The sequence below is a fragment of the Morone saxatilis genome, unplaced genomic scaffold (assembly GCF_004916995.1).
Source record: "Morone saxatilis isolate NCDOM2014 unplaced genomic scaffold, NCSU_SB_2.0 Contig2, whole genome shotgun sequence".
NCBI classification, from domain to species: Eukaryota; Metazoa; Chordata; class Actinopteri; family Moronidae; genus Morone; species Morone saxatilis.
The window spans coordinates 10,938,969-10,951,860 of NW_023339762.1; the positions used below are offsets into that span (position 1 = coordinate 10,938,969).

The 12,892-nt window shown below is 40.1% G+C and overlaps 2 protein-coding genes across 2 annotated transcripts in view; one reads left to right on the forward strand and one right to left on the reverse strand.

The window, feature by feature from the left end:
• Positions 1–2,249, forward strand: part of adck2 (aarF domain containing kinase 2) — a gene marked incomplete in the record, with an annotated part of 8,589 nt that extends 6,340 nt beyond the window's left edge. The window contains 2 exon segments of the mRNA XM_035664751.1: positions 391–444; positions 1,171–2,249. Of these exon segments, the coding sequence (XP_035520644.1) occupies positions 391–444; positions 1,171–1,311 (195 nt within the window).
• Positions 2,250–3,620: 1,371 nt separating this feature from the next.
• The window catches only part of srpk2 (SRSF protein kinase 2), a gene marked incomplete at its 5' end in the record, with an annotated part of 20,658 nt that continues 11,386 nt past the window's right edge, over positions 3,621–12,892 (reverse strand). Inside the window, 7 exon segments of the mRNA XM_035664836.1 lie at positions 3,621–4,764; positions 7,670–7,762; positions 8,123–8,215; positions 9,718–9,787; positions 9,874–9,981; positions 10,744–10,844; positions 11,973–12,634. Of these exon segments, the coding sequence (XP_035520729.1) occupies positions 4,580–4,764; positions 7,670–7,762; positions 8,123–8,215; positions 9,718–9,787; positions 9,874–9,981; positions 10,744–10,844; positions 11,973–12,634 (1,312 nt within the window).

Here is a 12,892-nt window from a genome sequence, read left to right on the forward strand (position 1 = left end):
TATGTTCAGCTGTAGAGGAAAGAAATACAATTTTTCCATTGTTATGTGATGATTATTTGATATACTCTCCCTGTGTGTAATGAAAACTTACATGCAAATGAAACAAATTTGCCTCACTGTAATACTCATTTTCTTCCCAGTTTACACTGCTTTGCAAAGGTCCATCTATTCTTATCAGAAAATGTTAGTGAAGTAACCTACAGTAGTTTATATAGGCTAACAGAAACGTGGGTCGAAAGAGAAAAAATAACCAAACTGTGTAATATTGACAGTAACCTCCATCACCGGGAGGTATTTGATTATTTAAAAGGTCTTATTGGCTGGTCAAAGTGATGAGTTACTTTAGGAAATAATATTTGATGTTTTGTTGACCTTTTGTTGTGTTTATAGGTCCAAGTGGGTGAATTGCTCTCTCGAGTCTTTGGTCTTCTGATCAAACACAAGGTAGAGTATCAGAAGGTTACATTCATTATGTTGAACAAACACTATTTATAGCTTAAGCTTTATGTGACATTACAACAGGTGACACCACAGAGTCACTGCTGTTGCCTGGGTAAAAAGTAAGTGAAAGACTGAACTTAGTACTGAGTAGTTAACTTACTCATAACCTACGCATTAGTGAGTTCTACTTAGTTTTAGATGAAATGTGCCCTTCTTTGCTTCACATTGCTGTTAGGTAGGTCCAGCTTGCGAGGCTGCTGCTTTGTGGAAGCCACTGGTTAACGCTTTTAAACAAAAAAACAGGAGTAATTTAAAAATGACGTGACCTTTTATGGAATCTTTTGAAAAGCTATACTTTATGGTCTTTGAATAAAGTTATATATAGGATATTGTAATGTCAGTTTTCACATTTCCATTAGAGGTATTCAGTACATGTACTGAACAATCAGGGTTTTTTTTGTTGCACATTTGTCAGCTCAGTGGTGATAAAACAGTACGCTGCTTACTTAAAGACTACAAAAGCGTAATAAGAGTTATAATGTTATAAATCTGGTGCAAAATGAGGTTGCTAAGCTATTAACCTTCTAAACTGTGCTTGTTTGGGCCTAGCTCTATACTAAACAGGTTGAACAACCAAAAGACTAGTTACAGAACAGTTAGAAGAAACGCTGTGATGCCGTCGCTTACTGATTATGACCTTTTTACTGTTATTATCGCTTGTTTTTCTAGGTGAAGCTGGAGAGTAACTTCGCCTCCATCGTGTTTGCCGTCATGGTGCTGGAGGGTCTGGGCAGGTCACTTGATCCAAACTTGGACATCCTGGATTCGGTCAAACCCCTGCTGCTAAAGAACGGTGCCTCGATGCTCTGACACGCACACGGCTCACAATGCATTACACACAGACAGACACATGTAAGTGTACATACACCGATCAGCCATATCATTATGAAAAATGGGCAGCGTGAGGATTTAAACGACTTTGACAAAGGTCAAATTGTGATGGCTAGACGACTGGATCAGAGCATCTCCAGAACTGCAGCTCCTGTGGGGTGTTCCCCCAGGTGGTCATAATGTTATGGCTGATCAGTGTATATTACATCTATAGACACAGCATGCGTGTATACTGTGTCCTCCCAATGCCATGATGATGGGTTGTCTTCAAGCTTACAGTACAATATTCCACAAGGATCAAAAGATCTTATCACTGTTTGAATCCATAAATACCTCATTGAGTTTTACATTGGTGGTGTTTCTACTTTCATCACTGTTAACTTTGAATTTTATCATCTGCTGTCTGGTTGTAGTCAAAAAATTTAATGTAATCACCAAAAATCCACTTCAAGGCACCTCTTACTGAGCCTAATTAACTGCGTTTTACATGAGAAACCACTTATTTATTGAGTGCTAATGGAGTCAGACACACAGATCATCAGAGTCCATTTGTAGCGATCTAAGATAGAAAAGAAAATCCCTAGTTGAAACTTAAAAGCATATTTTTAACTTTTAATGATTAATATTGATCTCAGGATGTCTGATCACTCCATCTTTTATTGCATCATAGGTAATGTTATCTAATGGGCATATTTGCTTTGGTGTGAATCCCAATGTACTGTAACATGTTCTCATAGACTGCATTGACAATGTGAAGCCTTTGGCTATTGTACTCACAACTGACAATGATCTTTTAACTTTCCGTTATAACAATGGGAACACTTGTATGACTTATGCATATCAATAAAAAAAAGAGTATCTATGCTTTTTTCCTTTTTGTTGCCTCTTCTGACCAGTCGGATGTTTTCGGACCCTTTTTAAGTTAGGTATACTGACGCAGCTTCAAAGCAAACAATTCACTACATCAAGGGGCACGGGATCCATTAATTTACAATTTTATTAAATCTGTCAATGAAAAACACAGACAAGAGACGCGGTTCTGTCAATGTCATCAGGAAGAACAGTCAGCATGGCTGAAAGAGTGAGATCAGGAGGTTTTGGTGCAAAAAACTCATCACATACCCTTTATTGCAAAACTGTAGATTTTTTTTTATCACCATCAAGAGCCCAGACAGAGCAGCACTGTTCAAGTAAGGAGGGAGGGGAGAGGTGACAACTGTAAAAAAATCTTTCATTAATAATTATAATAATAATTAATAATAATAATAATAATGACAAAAGAAATAAAAACATCTCTAATAGACAAACACAATCACCTCAGTATAAGACGAGATTCTGTCACGGTCACAACAACCAGAGAAAAGTTGTTTTCTTTTTTTTTTCTCTTTTTTAATGAATTAAATAGTTTTTAAAAATATCTCACCATTTACTTATACTCATCTTTTTTCATTTATTGCGAAAAATAGGCAACTGGACTAATTGTGATGATGCAAGTTTGTGTGTGTCTGTGTGACAGAGAAATAGAGATTAAGTGGAGAGATATAGTGGAACGTCTCGGAGCGTTGGCACTGAGAGCAGCAGCAGTGTGTGGCAATGCAGTACTCTCATTCAGCCACTAGGTGGCACAGTTCAGTCTGAACATTCCTCCAAGGCCGGAGCTATGGCAGGCCCACTTCCCCGCTGTATCAGAGGAAGTCAAGTTATGCCAACAACAACCTCTGATTTTTGGAATGATGCTTGTGTGTTGAAACTTTGTCCACGGTCGCTTATCTGCTTTGCAAGATCTCAGTTCTATGTACAAAGGTTTCAAATCCCTGAAGGACATCTACAAAGACAAGTGCAACCTCCATGTGACCATCCCCGCTCTGGGGAACCTCCGGGATCAAAGGGTTCCTCTATAGGTGGAAAAAAAGGGGGGAATAGTACCAATCAGATCAGGTAAACGTACCACAGCAGGACTCAACAGAACTGTTCTTGGGAATGAAAGTCAGGAAGGATGGACACAGATTTAGGAATGTCAAAAGCTGGAGAAGAAAGGGTTGTAATGTAGTTACCTTCCTCAGAGGGGGGGCACCAAAATATCCTAATATAATCTTTCTAACAGAATGTCCAAGAGGTGATGAAACGGGAACAAGGAACAAGAAACCAGCGAAATGCACAAATAAAATAACGCCTCCATCGTCCATTTGTCATATCCATTCATGCTGATCCATCAGTCCCTCCATGCATTTTAAAAATAGTCTTTAAAGACCAAGCAGTCCTCCGTGTTAAACTGATTGTATTATTTATTTTTTTTTTTTGCTCATTCCGCACTTTTCCTGTCTCTCTCTGTCAGAGTGGCAACTGTCAGTGTGGTGCCCCCTGGAGGACTGGCTGCCCTCCAGTTCTCTGAGGTGGCCCCCAGCAGGAGCATGCAGCTCATTTAGGAAGGGGAAGGGGGAAGGGTTACAGGAGGGGCAGGTAAGGGGGCTTTTTCTGGGCTTGGATTTGTAGAAGAAATCAGGGTGTAAACTTTTAGCCCCACGTGGGTGTTCCTTCCATAGCAGGGTGAAGGTGGGGCAACTGGGCTGGAAAGAGAGGAGAAGGGTCTATGTAGGCGGATCTTGAGCACAGGCACATGTGCTCATTCTCACCCACAAGAACACACACACACACACACACACTTGTCTGTCTTTGAGGCCCTGGCTATGTAAAGGTCATGGCAGATGGAGCTCTGGGCTGTCGGCACTGCGATGGGGCTTCTCGTTGACTTTTCTTTCACATCACTGTAGAGATCAGCAGCTGTCAGTGGCCCACGACTGGATCCAAACAAATTAAAACTGAGAATTAGGAAGAGATTAGATGGAAGAGACCGGCTGACATCTTGACAGCAGACGAGAAGAAAGCACATCTCTTTCAGACAGAGCCTGACTTCTCCCTTTTACGGTGCGAGCAGCATCCATCTTCAAATTATCTGATTCTTTTTGGGAGATGTTTTGGAAGACACAGCTACTATGTCATGTTATCTCCATAACCCTGTCTTTACATTCCTTTTGGGAAAAGATGAAGGGCTTGTGTGGAACTTAAGCCTACTCAGATAAGCATGTAACAGATGTGTAGGATAGGGCAGGAAAGAATAAGTCTACTTCAAATCTGTTTGTCTCCAGCTTCTCTCCGTGCTGTTGTTCCACAGGCTGCCACCAGGGGGTGATGTTTTAGCTAAATGTTGGGGGACAAGGGGAGGAGGGCGTTTGATCAGAGATTGTGGCTACGAGTTGATCCAGGGGTGATTGAGGCATTCGCCGGCCGAGGCCCTCTTCTCGGGCACCATCTCCAGCATGGGCAGGAGGAAGTGGGTGAAGTGGCCGGCGTCTTCATGCGCCCAGCCGTACTTCTCCACCAGCACGTCAAACAAGGACCACGGCTTCAGCTTGGTGATGTGCCGCAGCTCACCTGCAGGGGGCAACAGGGTGCAGACTCAATGACAGCACAGGAGGATTTCGGGAGAAAAGAGTGCCAACATATAAAGGGTCAGTTCAACCAAAGGACTTTCCTGATTTCAACAAACCCAGAGAAAAGATCAAAACCAATGAGGAATGGATCGGATATTTCTTTTTGCTATGGAGGTCCACTAAAAACACACCAGTAAGCCTGGCTGACATGTGATTCATTATGGTGAGCATGGACAATGAGATTTATTATGAATTAATTCCACATACACTCTCTGCTGCTGTAAATATCATAGTTTGCCAAATGTGTAATAATACGAAGCTGAAAATAGTCCCCAACAAATTAACTTTTTACTCCTGTTTGAGTAAAATAAATATATATTTGTGGCCCATTTTGTAGAGTAGTAATACTGACAAACAGACTAATGCATTGTTGCTTTTGTCTTTTCATGGAATTTGTTGAAATAAGACAAATATAGAATAAAACTAGCCTTATTTAGTTTCTGGTGATATCTAGCCATGCAGATAGTTTTAGTTTGACTATTAGCCTAAGCTATCAATCTGTGAGATTTCTGCCTGGAGTAGAGTTATATTTTATGAGGTGAGTGCATCATTAATAGGATACTGACTACATTTTCATCACTGAATAATTAGCCAAACATAAGGCAATTATTTTTATTTTGTGTCAATCACTTAATAATAATAATAATAATAATAATAATAAATAGAAAATGTTCATTTTGCCAACTAACAAGGTGATTACTGTTCACATGAACATGATCTAACATAAGAGAGGTGCTATCAAAGCTAGTATCAATACTCAAAACATGACTTAGTATCGGTAGTCGATACTTTGGGTATCGATCCGGCAACCCCTACTCCAGAGTAAACAGGACATAGTTGCTATTGAAAAATGTGCACACAAAAATCCATTTAAATATATCAAAATCTATCCAATATCTGCATGGCCAGACTCCACTAGATTTTTGGGTTATTTGGGTGAACTGATCCTTTAATCAGATGCCATACCGGGCCACGATTCTGCAGGCCTCAGCCAATCCCTACAGCAGCTGATTTCACTGATTAGTCTCTTAGCCTCTCTGTTTGAATGTGTGCTAATCAGTGAGGTGCTGTAACGATGGAGTGAAAACCTGTAGAGTCTTGGCTGAAAACTACAAGAACAGATGGCAAGAGGTGAATGGAAAGAGACAGAGAATCGGTGACATAATGGAAACAGACAAGGAGAGGAAGGTGTTTATTATTAAAGAGAGGAGGAAAATGATTGGCTGGGAGCGCAAGACTGACAGAGAAGAAAATAGTTTGAGAGAATGATTAATGATGGAGACGATCAAGACCAAAGGTCCTGTTCAAACCATGGCTGCCATGGTTACCTCTCCTTCGCACAATACACCGACTGGAGAACACAAAATGGGGGAAAAGAAGCCATTTATCAAGACTTTCCTTGTGTTAGAGATTGATTAAGGCGAAGGTGTTGAAACAAGATCTCTGACAGCAACGTAAACCCTTACAGCTGTGTTTTGTTTTGTTTTTTTGCATTAATTGCACATTGCTTGTCACATATTACTGTATGTTTATAATCTTTGGGTTTGCATTCTTATTAAGTCGAGTAACAGCGTGCATGAAGGAAAAAAAGGTAAAAAGGCAGCTCGATTGTACTTCGTGGCCGAAGGCAGCATGGCAGACAGGAGAAGCCCAGAGAGACAGAGCGAGAAAGTCAGACCAGATTAACAGAGCACCAAGTGATAAAAGGGAGAACATTGAGACATCAAGTGCAGGCTCAGACCTCAACATCAAAGGCAGAATATTCAGGTCTCATGACACATTTTGAAGAATATATGAGCAGAAAGGGAAGGAGATCGAAAGAAAGAAAAAAGAGAATAAATGAGAGAGTGCAAGGGTTATCAGCTCTACCAAACACAGATCCATGCACTTACCAGGCTCAAAGATGAGCAGAATCAGTGAGGTGTATGACATACTTAAGACCTTAGATGCAGTAAGTTAAAGCCTTGCTGTGTAGACTGGGAGTATGACTTTACTGTCTTTACTGCGTTTGTTATTGATCCTAACTTTGACATCCAATCTGTAATGATATATTACTTCTACTATAGGTGTAATATTTGGTTTTGGCTGTTATTTCATAAAATAAATTACTGATATGATCGCTGATATTACAAAGGCAAAACATCTGACTATTGTTTTGTCAACTACAAGCTGGTTTGTTGAAGTCTATATAAAGTGACTGTAGTGAATGAATTACTTTGCAGTGCACAGATGATGAAGATAATCACAACAAAGTATTTGAATGCCAATCAAGTAGGGATGGGTGATAAAGTTTAAATAAATATTACAATATGAAGAATATTTAGACAAATACCTTGAAAATGAAATTTAAAAAAAAATGAAATGTGTAAAACAAAATCTTCAATTACTAATGTTGTTTGTTTTTTGATCACAACTGGAAGAATTCCTTTTGGACAACAGAATTTAGTAAAATGATCAATCATATGTTTTAGGATTCTTGTATCACTGAGCATGTTTTTGTGAATGCGTTTTTTTGCAACAATTCCTTCAATCCTAGAAAATCTCTAATGTGAGACAAAAAAGTAACATAAACCCTGGCCTGAAACTCAGAATACAATGTGATCATATCATCATGATACAAAAATCAATACACTATAATAACCAATTATCGCCCAGCCCTACAATTCATTATTCATGTTTGCTGTGATTGACAACTTACCTGAGCGCATCTGAGCTGACTTAATTCAGACTTCTGTAGCAGCACTACAAACTTTACTACACAACAGACTTCTAGGCAGTTCTTCATGTACTACAGCTATCCCTACATCAGGCCTACCCTCCACCTGACCAACCATGGTGTCGTTTACCTTTCTTGGAGAAAAACTCTCGGCTGTACTTCCCGGCAGCGACCACTTTGCGTGGGACCTTCCCAAGGAGCTCCATGATCAGAGCGATGTGGTCTGCCCACCACCACATAGATCACAGAGGGAACAGGCACGGTTCAGCATTACAGCATGCACACGCACACAAACACGACTGGCTGTATGGGACTGACACACACTGCTGCCTTGGAGTACTGCATGGACACACTCGCAGTTGGACAGCTACTGAAACACCTTAAAGTGGTGAGGATTTTATAAGATTGTTCTCACTGTTTTCAGTCACTATTTCAATTGATAAGTCCAATTATTTCCAAAATCAAATTAACAACAACATAAGCTTTATGTTTATATGGTGTCCCGACTTCCTGCTAGTGTCCATTTTTGTCTGTTTTAGACATTTATGTGTCCCAGTCCCACCAGCTCTCTGGCCAGCGCTACCTCTTCGGTTGAAGAACTCCCGGGAATATTTTCCAGAGAGCGCAAAGTGCCTCGGAATACAGCCCAGCAGCTCTATGATGTGGGCTATGTGGTCTATGGAGGAGAAAGGGAGGTGGAAGGGAAGAGAGGGGGAAGGAAAACGGAAGAAGGATGACAAAAAAAAGAAATGGAAGAAAAGGAGATGCAACAGAGAGAAAGGGTAACGGAAGGGGAGAATTAATTGAAAAGGACAGTGAAAGTAACGTAAGTAAATTGTAAAGAGGATGGATTGTGAGAAATAAAATAAGACGTTACAGGAAGAAAAGATCACAGAGGTTAAGGGAGGAATAACAGAGGGGGGAAAGGAAGGAAAAAAGAGACAGTCACAGACAGTAAAGGAGAGAAACCTGTGTTAGTGAGCTGTGCCTCCACAGCAGAAGTGGTGAAATGAAATGAACAGCCTTGGAATAAAACTGAGATGCATTCAGATGCAGAATTAAGTCAACAGGAACCTGAAGCTGGATTTCTTTTTCTTTTTTGATGGGAAATCAAAGGGGTCTTTCTGTCATGATAAAACTGTGCAAAACATGCAAAATGAGGATAAGTGTGTCACATGCAATGAGGAAAATAGCACAATCAGCTGGTAAGATCAAAGATCAGGGGAGATGAAGAGATCAAGGATTGAGGTGAGGATGAGGGTGCACAGTCTGAAAATGTGTTTGCTAGACACAGTAAGGAGGATGAGTCTACATGCAAATACAGGGACTGTATTGCTTGTTAGAGTAAACGTGACCTGAATATAGATACACATATACTCACTCACAGTAACTGGGTAATGTTACTGTTACACTGAAGTTACTAATTTTACAGTTTGTTGGAAATCTCTGTGTGTATCTATAAAGTTTGAATGATTCAGGTTTAGGTATACAGTGGGGTGAAGATGAGTGGAGGCATAGCAGCAGAATTAAAGGACAGGATTTACAGTTGACAGTGGATAGGGGGATTTGGGAAGAGGGATGGCTACAATAGTTTCAACTAAGCTCACTTTTTTTTTTTTTTACAGTAAGTACTGATCTAATACAGTTTTTGTCCATTGTTCAGATGCACTGATAGAAACAACAGTCTCACTTTAGACTTCCTGGTGCAATGTGTGCTCTGTGTTTGCACCTGTGTTTTTTAAAAACCATGCCCTCTGTCATATGAAAAATAAAGAAAAGCAAAAAAAAAAAAAGTTACATCAATGCATTTGCAGTGTTAGAACACAGTTATCAGCAAACCACCTGAACAATTGAGAAAACCTGTCAAGCAAACTGAGGTTCAATAGCGCACAAACACACACTTTCATTTAAAAATACATAAAGTCAATTACAATTTCAAATTAGAACATTCCATAAAGCATTTAAGACACTTTGCTTTTATATTTCTGTTGTACATTCCCCTCACTACTAGTTCTTATTCATCTTCAAGTCATCATCTAGGACATACTGTAGATCAAGCCTCTAGTCTCAACATACAATATTCAACTATGATTCCCCCTGTGGAATACGTACAAATGTTTTCTATGTTTCTATTTTTGGAAATCAAATTTGTGTGATCATGGAGATTTAAATACTCACCCTCATCACGGGAGTAGTCCTCTCCAGAGTGGGGCTCAAACAAGTAATCTCCAGTAGCCAGCTCAAAAGCCTACAAAAGATCAGAGCACTGTACTTGCATCTATACTGAGTATATATGTATGTAATGTGCTGTATATATGTATGTGTTCTCCTTACCATGCAGGCAGTACTCCAGATGTCTGCAGGGGTGCTGTAACCAGCTCCAATCAGGACTTCAATGGAACGGTACTGTCTCGTCTGGATGTCCTCTGTAAAGTGCTTGTGCTGTACAGAGAGGAGAAGATTTGTGACTATACGAACACACAGTACTAGCAATCGTCAATAAACTATATACCCCTGTTTTTTTAATTAACCAAGAAATGAGACAACACGGACTAGTGATTTTGCCTACTTAAATTCCATTCACCTTTTGTCTGTAAAAACTTAATATTTTAACCAGACTGGGGGAAAAAATCTAACTTCTGCTACACTGTGATGTGATTCTACTTCGTATTTGGGAATAGTCTTCAAACTGACTCCAAGCACATCATATACTGTGATTCTCTAGTTATTGTTACACTTCTTCTCCTCTTCCTCATCACCTTCTTTACTCTCCTTTAAAATATCTGAACCTCAATGAGGTTGTGAGACCCACAACGACCAAACCTCCCAGCTAGGTTTACAGTCTCAGTCTATAATAGTACTGCTATAACCACAATCATGTTTTCGTTGATAACTCCTTTAATTTTATCAGCAAAGTTTCAACCGACTACACTGTCCTATTTATTGGGTGTTTGTGAAAGATACTTTTGATATTATACTTATCTCTATTTATATTAATGTTAATTTCATATATCCCTATTAAGAAGGATATCTTGGCATACATGACTGTGATTAGATGATTAAGATGTCACTGGTCAATTTGCCATATACATACCCCTCACTTCTTCTCTGCGGGTATTTATTTACCTGAGGACAACGTGTAGGTGGTCAAAATGTCAATAATAAAGTGTGAAATAATATCAGATCCAAGATACTGTGTCTTACCACCCAGCAGGCATTTCCAAGATCAGCGATTTTGACTCGAATAGACTCGGCGTTGCGCGGGTCTAGTGGGTTGATCAGGAGATCTGCAGCTCTGGCTCGGACTGGGAAGGGATGGAGTGGGAAAAAAACAGGGTTAACACATACAGTACAGTAAGTAGAGATAGTTTACACACTGTAATGTACTAATAAACATTTTTTAACAAGTTTAACTAGTTTGTTAGTCCCGATGACGCATTGTGAGTGTTATTTAACTGGGAAATAAACTTTATGTGGTGGTTGCACTTCATTAGACATTTTTTGTTTAACATTCTTGTTAAGCTTAGGAGATGTGATCCTAGAAGTGACCTATAAAGATATAAAGTCCAAGTTATTGATAATAAAATGAATGCTTTGGGTGGATGAGTAATGATGGTGGTGAGTCATTGATAACACCCAGAAGAGATATCTGGAAAACTAAAATATAATAATGAGCAACTGGATTATCTTACCAGGCAGCTTTAATGTATAAACAGAAAATGAAAAGACGTTTTCATTTTCTGCCAATCTGTTACCTCACCTAAGATCTAAATGAGCTCTAATTATCATTATGCTGTTTTTCTTTTCTTAATCTATCTGAATAAAATTCTAATTTATATGTAGATTAGCTTCTTTTTCAATAGAGACCTTGGCAAGAAGGAAGAATAATATAATATATATAATACATAATTAAAGTATTGACAGATGGTATCTACTCTACATAGTGGGCCTATTGCATATTAATTCCATGTTTTACAACATATTTTTGTATATATTTTGTTGTTTTTTCATGGATCATGAAGCCATGAAGTGTTCAACATTATAAATAAAACAAGACATTATGAAATAATCACATGAATGAGCTGTGTTAAATATATAAATGAACCAATAAATTGTGATTTTTAAAAATAAATTATTAAAATTCAGTATTAAAGGTATTAAAGGAAATAACATGTCATAGTTGGAAAGAGGTATGGGGTGCAACATATAGTATAAACAATGAAAGGTGTTGAATTTAATGTTTTAATGTAAGGACATGAATGAGCTTACGTGTACAGAAAAGGGGTTGACGTGTCATTCAAGTGTGAGTTGAAATAACATTATATCATGACCCTGTGTGGCTCTGTAATGGAGTTCTTGAGTATCAGTAATTATGTGTGAATAGAATCATTTTGTGCGTGTAAATCAGTGGATATACAGAAACCTTGTCTTACCTTTAGGCGTGTCTCCTGTGCTTGAGGATGACACAGTGCGACTGCGGTCAGCGGTGGGGCTGTTGGGTGATGGTCCTGCTCCAATGTCTGCCGTGCCAACAGAAATGGGGTTTCCCGGCAGAGGATCCAGGGGCAAATCCGGGAAAAGGGGCATCGTGACCCGGTGGCGGTCACTGGAGCCGTTGGTCAGTCCAGGCTCAGCCAGCTCGCCATTCTGCATCTCATACCCGGAGCTGAGAGAGTTGTCCCTGTCCGTGTAGCTGAGCTCGGACTCCACCAGAGGGCAGAGGATGGGCTCAGGAGTGGGCGAGGGAGGTGGAGGAGTGCCAGGGTTCGGTTTCAGTCCCTCAGATCCCAACAAAACGTGACCATTGGTTTTGGCCGAATTGCTTTTGTTGTTGTGGAGTTTGATGGGGGAGGTGGTTTCCGTGAGGGGCTCTGCAGTCGTGTCGTCATCCTCGTCTTCCTCGTCCTCATCCTCCTCTTCCTCCTCCTCGTCCTCCTCATCATCCTCCTCCTCCTCCTGATCCTTTGACACATCTTCTTCTACCGCTGCTTCTTCCTCTGTTTTGTTCTCATTCTTTGGCTCCTCTGTCTCATTCTCCTCTCTTTCAGTCTTTTTCTCCTCCTCCTCCTCCTCCTCCTCCTCTTCCTGCCTCCTCCTTCAATCCTCAGTACTTTCTCACTCCTACCCTCCACTCTTCCATCATTCTCATGCCCTGCTACCGCTTTTAATCCTCCCTCCTCCGTCTCCTCCCCTCCCTCGTGCTTTACCTCTGCTTGCGTTGGATCTACCATTACCTTCTTGGTGGTGAGGAGGAATAGGATATCTTTCAGCAGTAGCGGCGTGGGTTCCTCTCTCCTCGTCCTCTGTCTTCCTCGTCCTCTCCCTTTCCTCCTCCTCCTCCCATTTGAGGTCG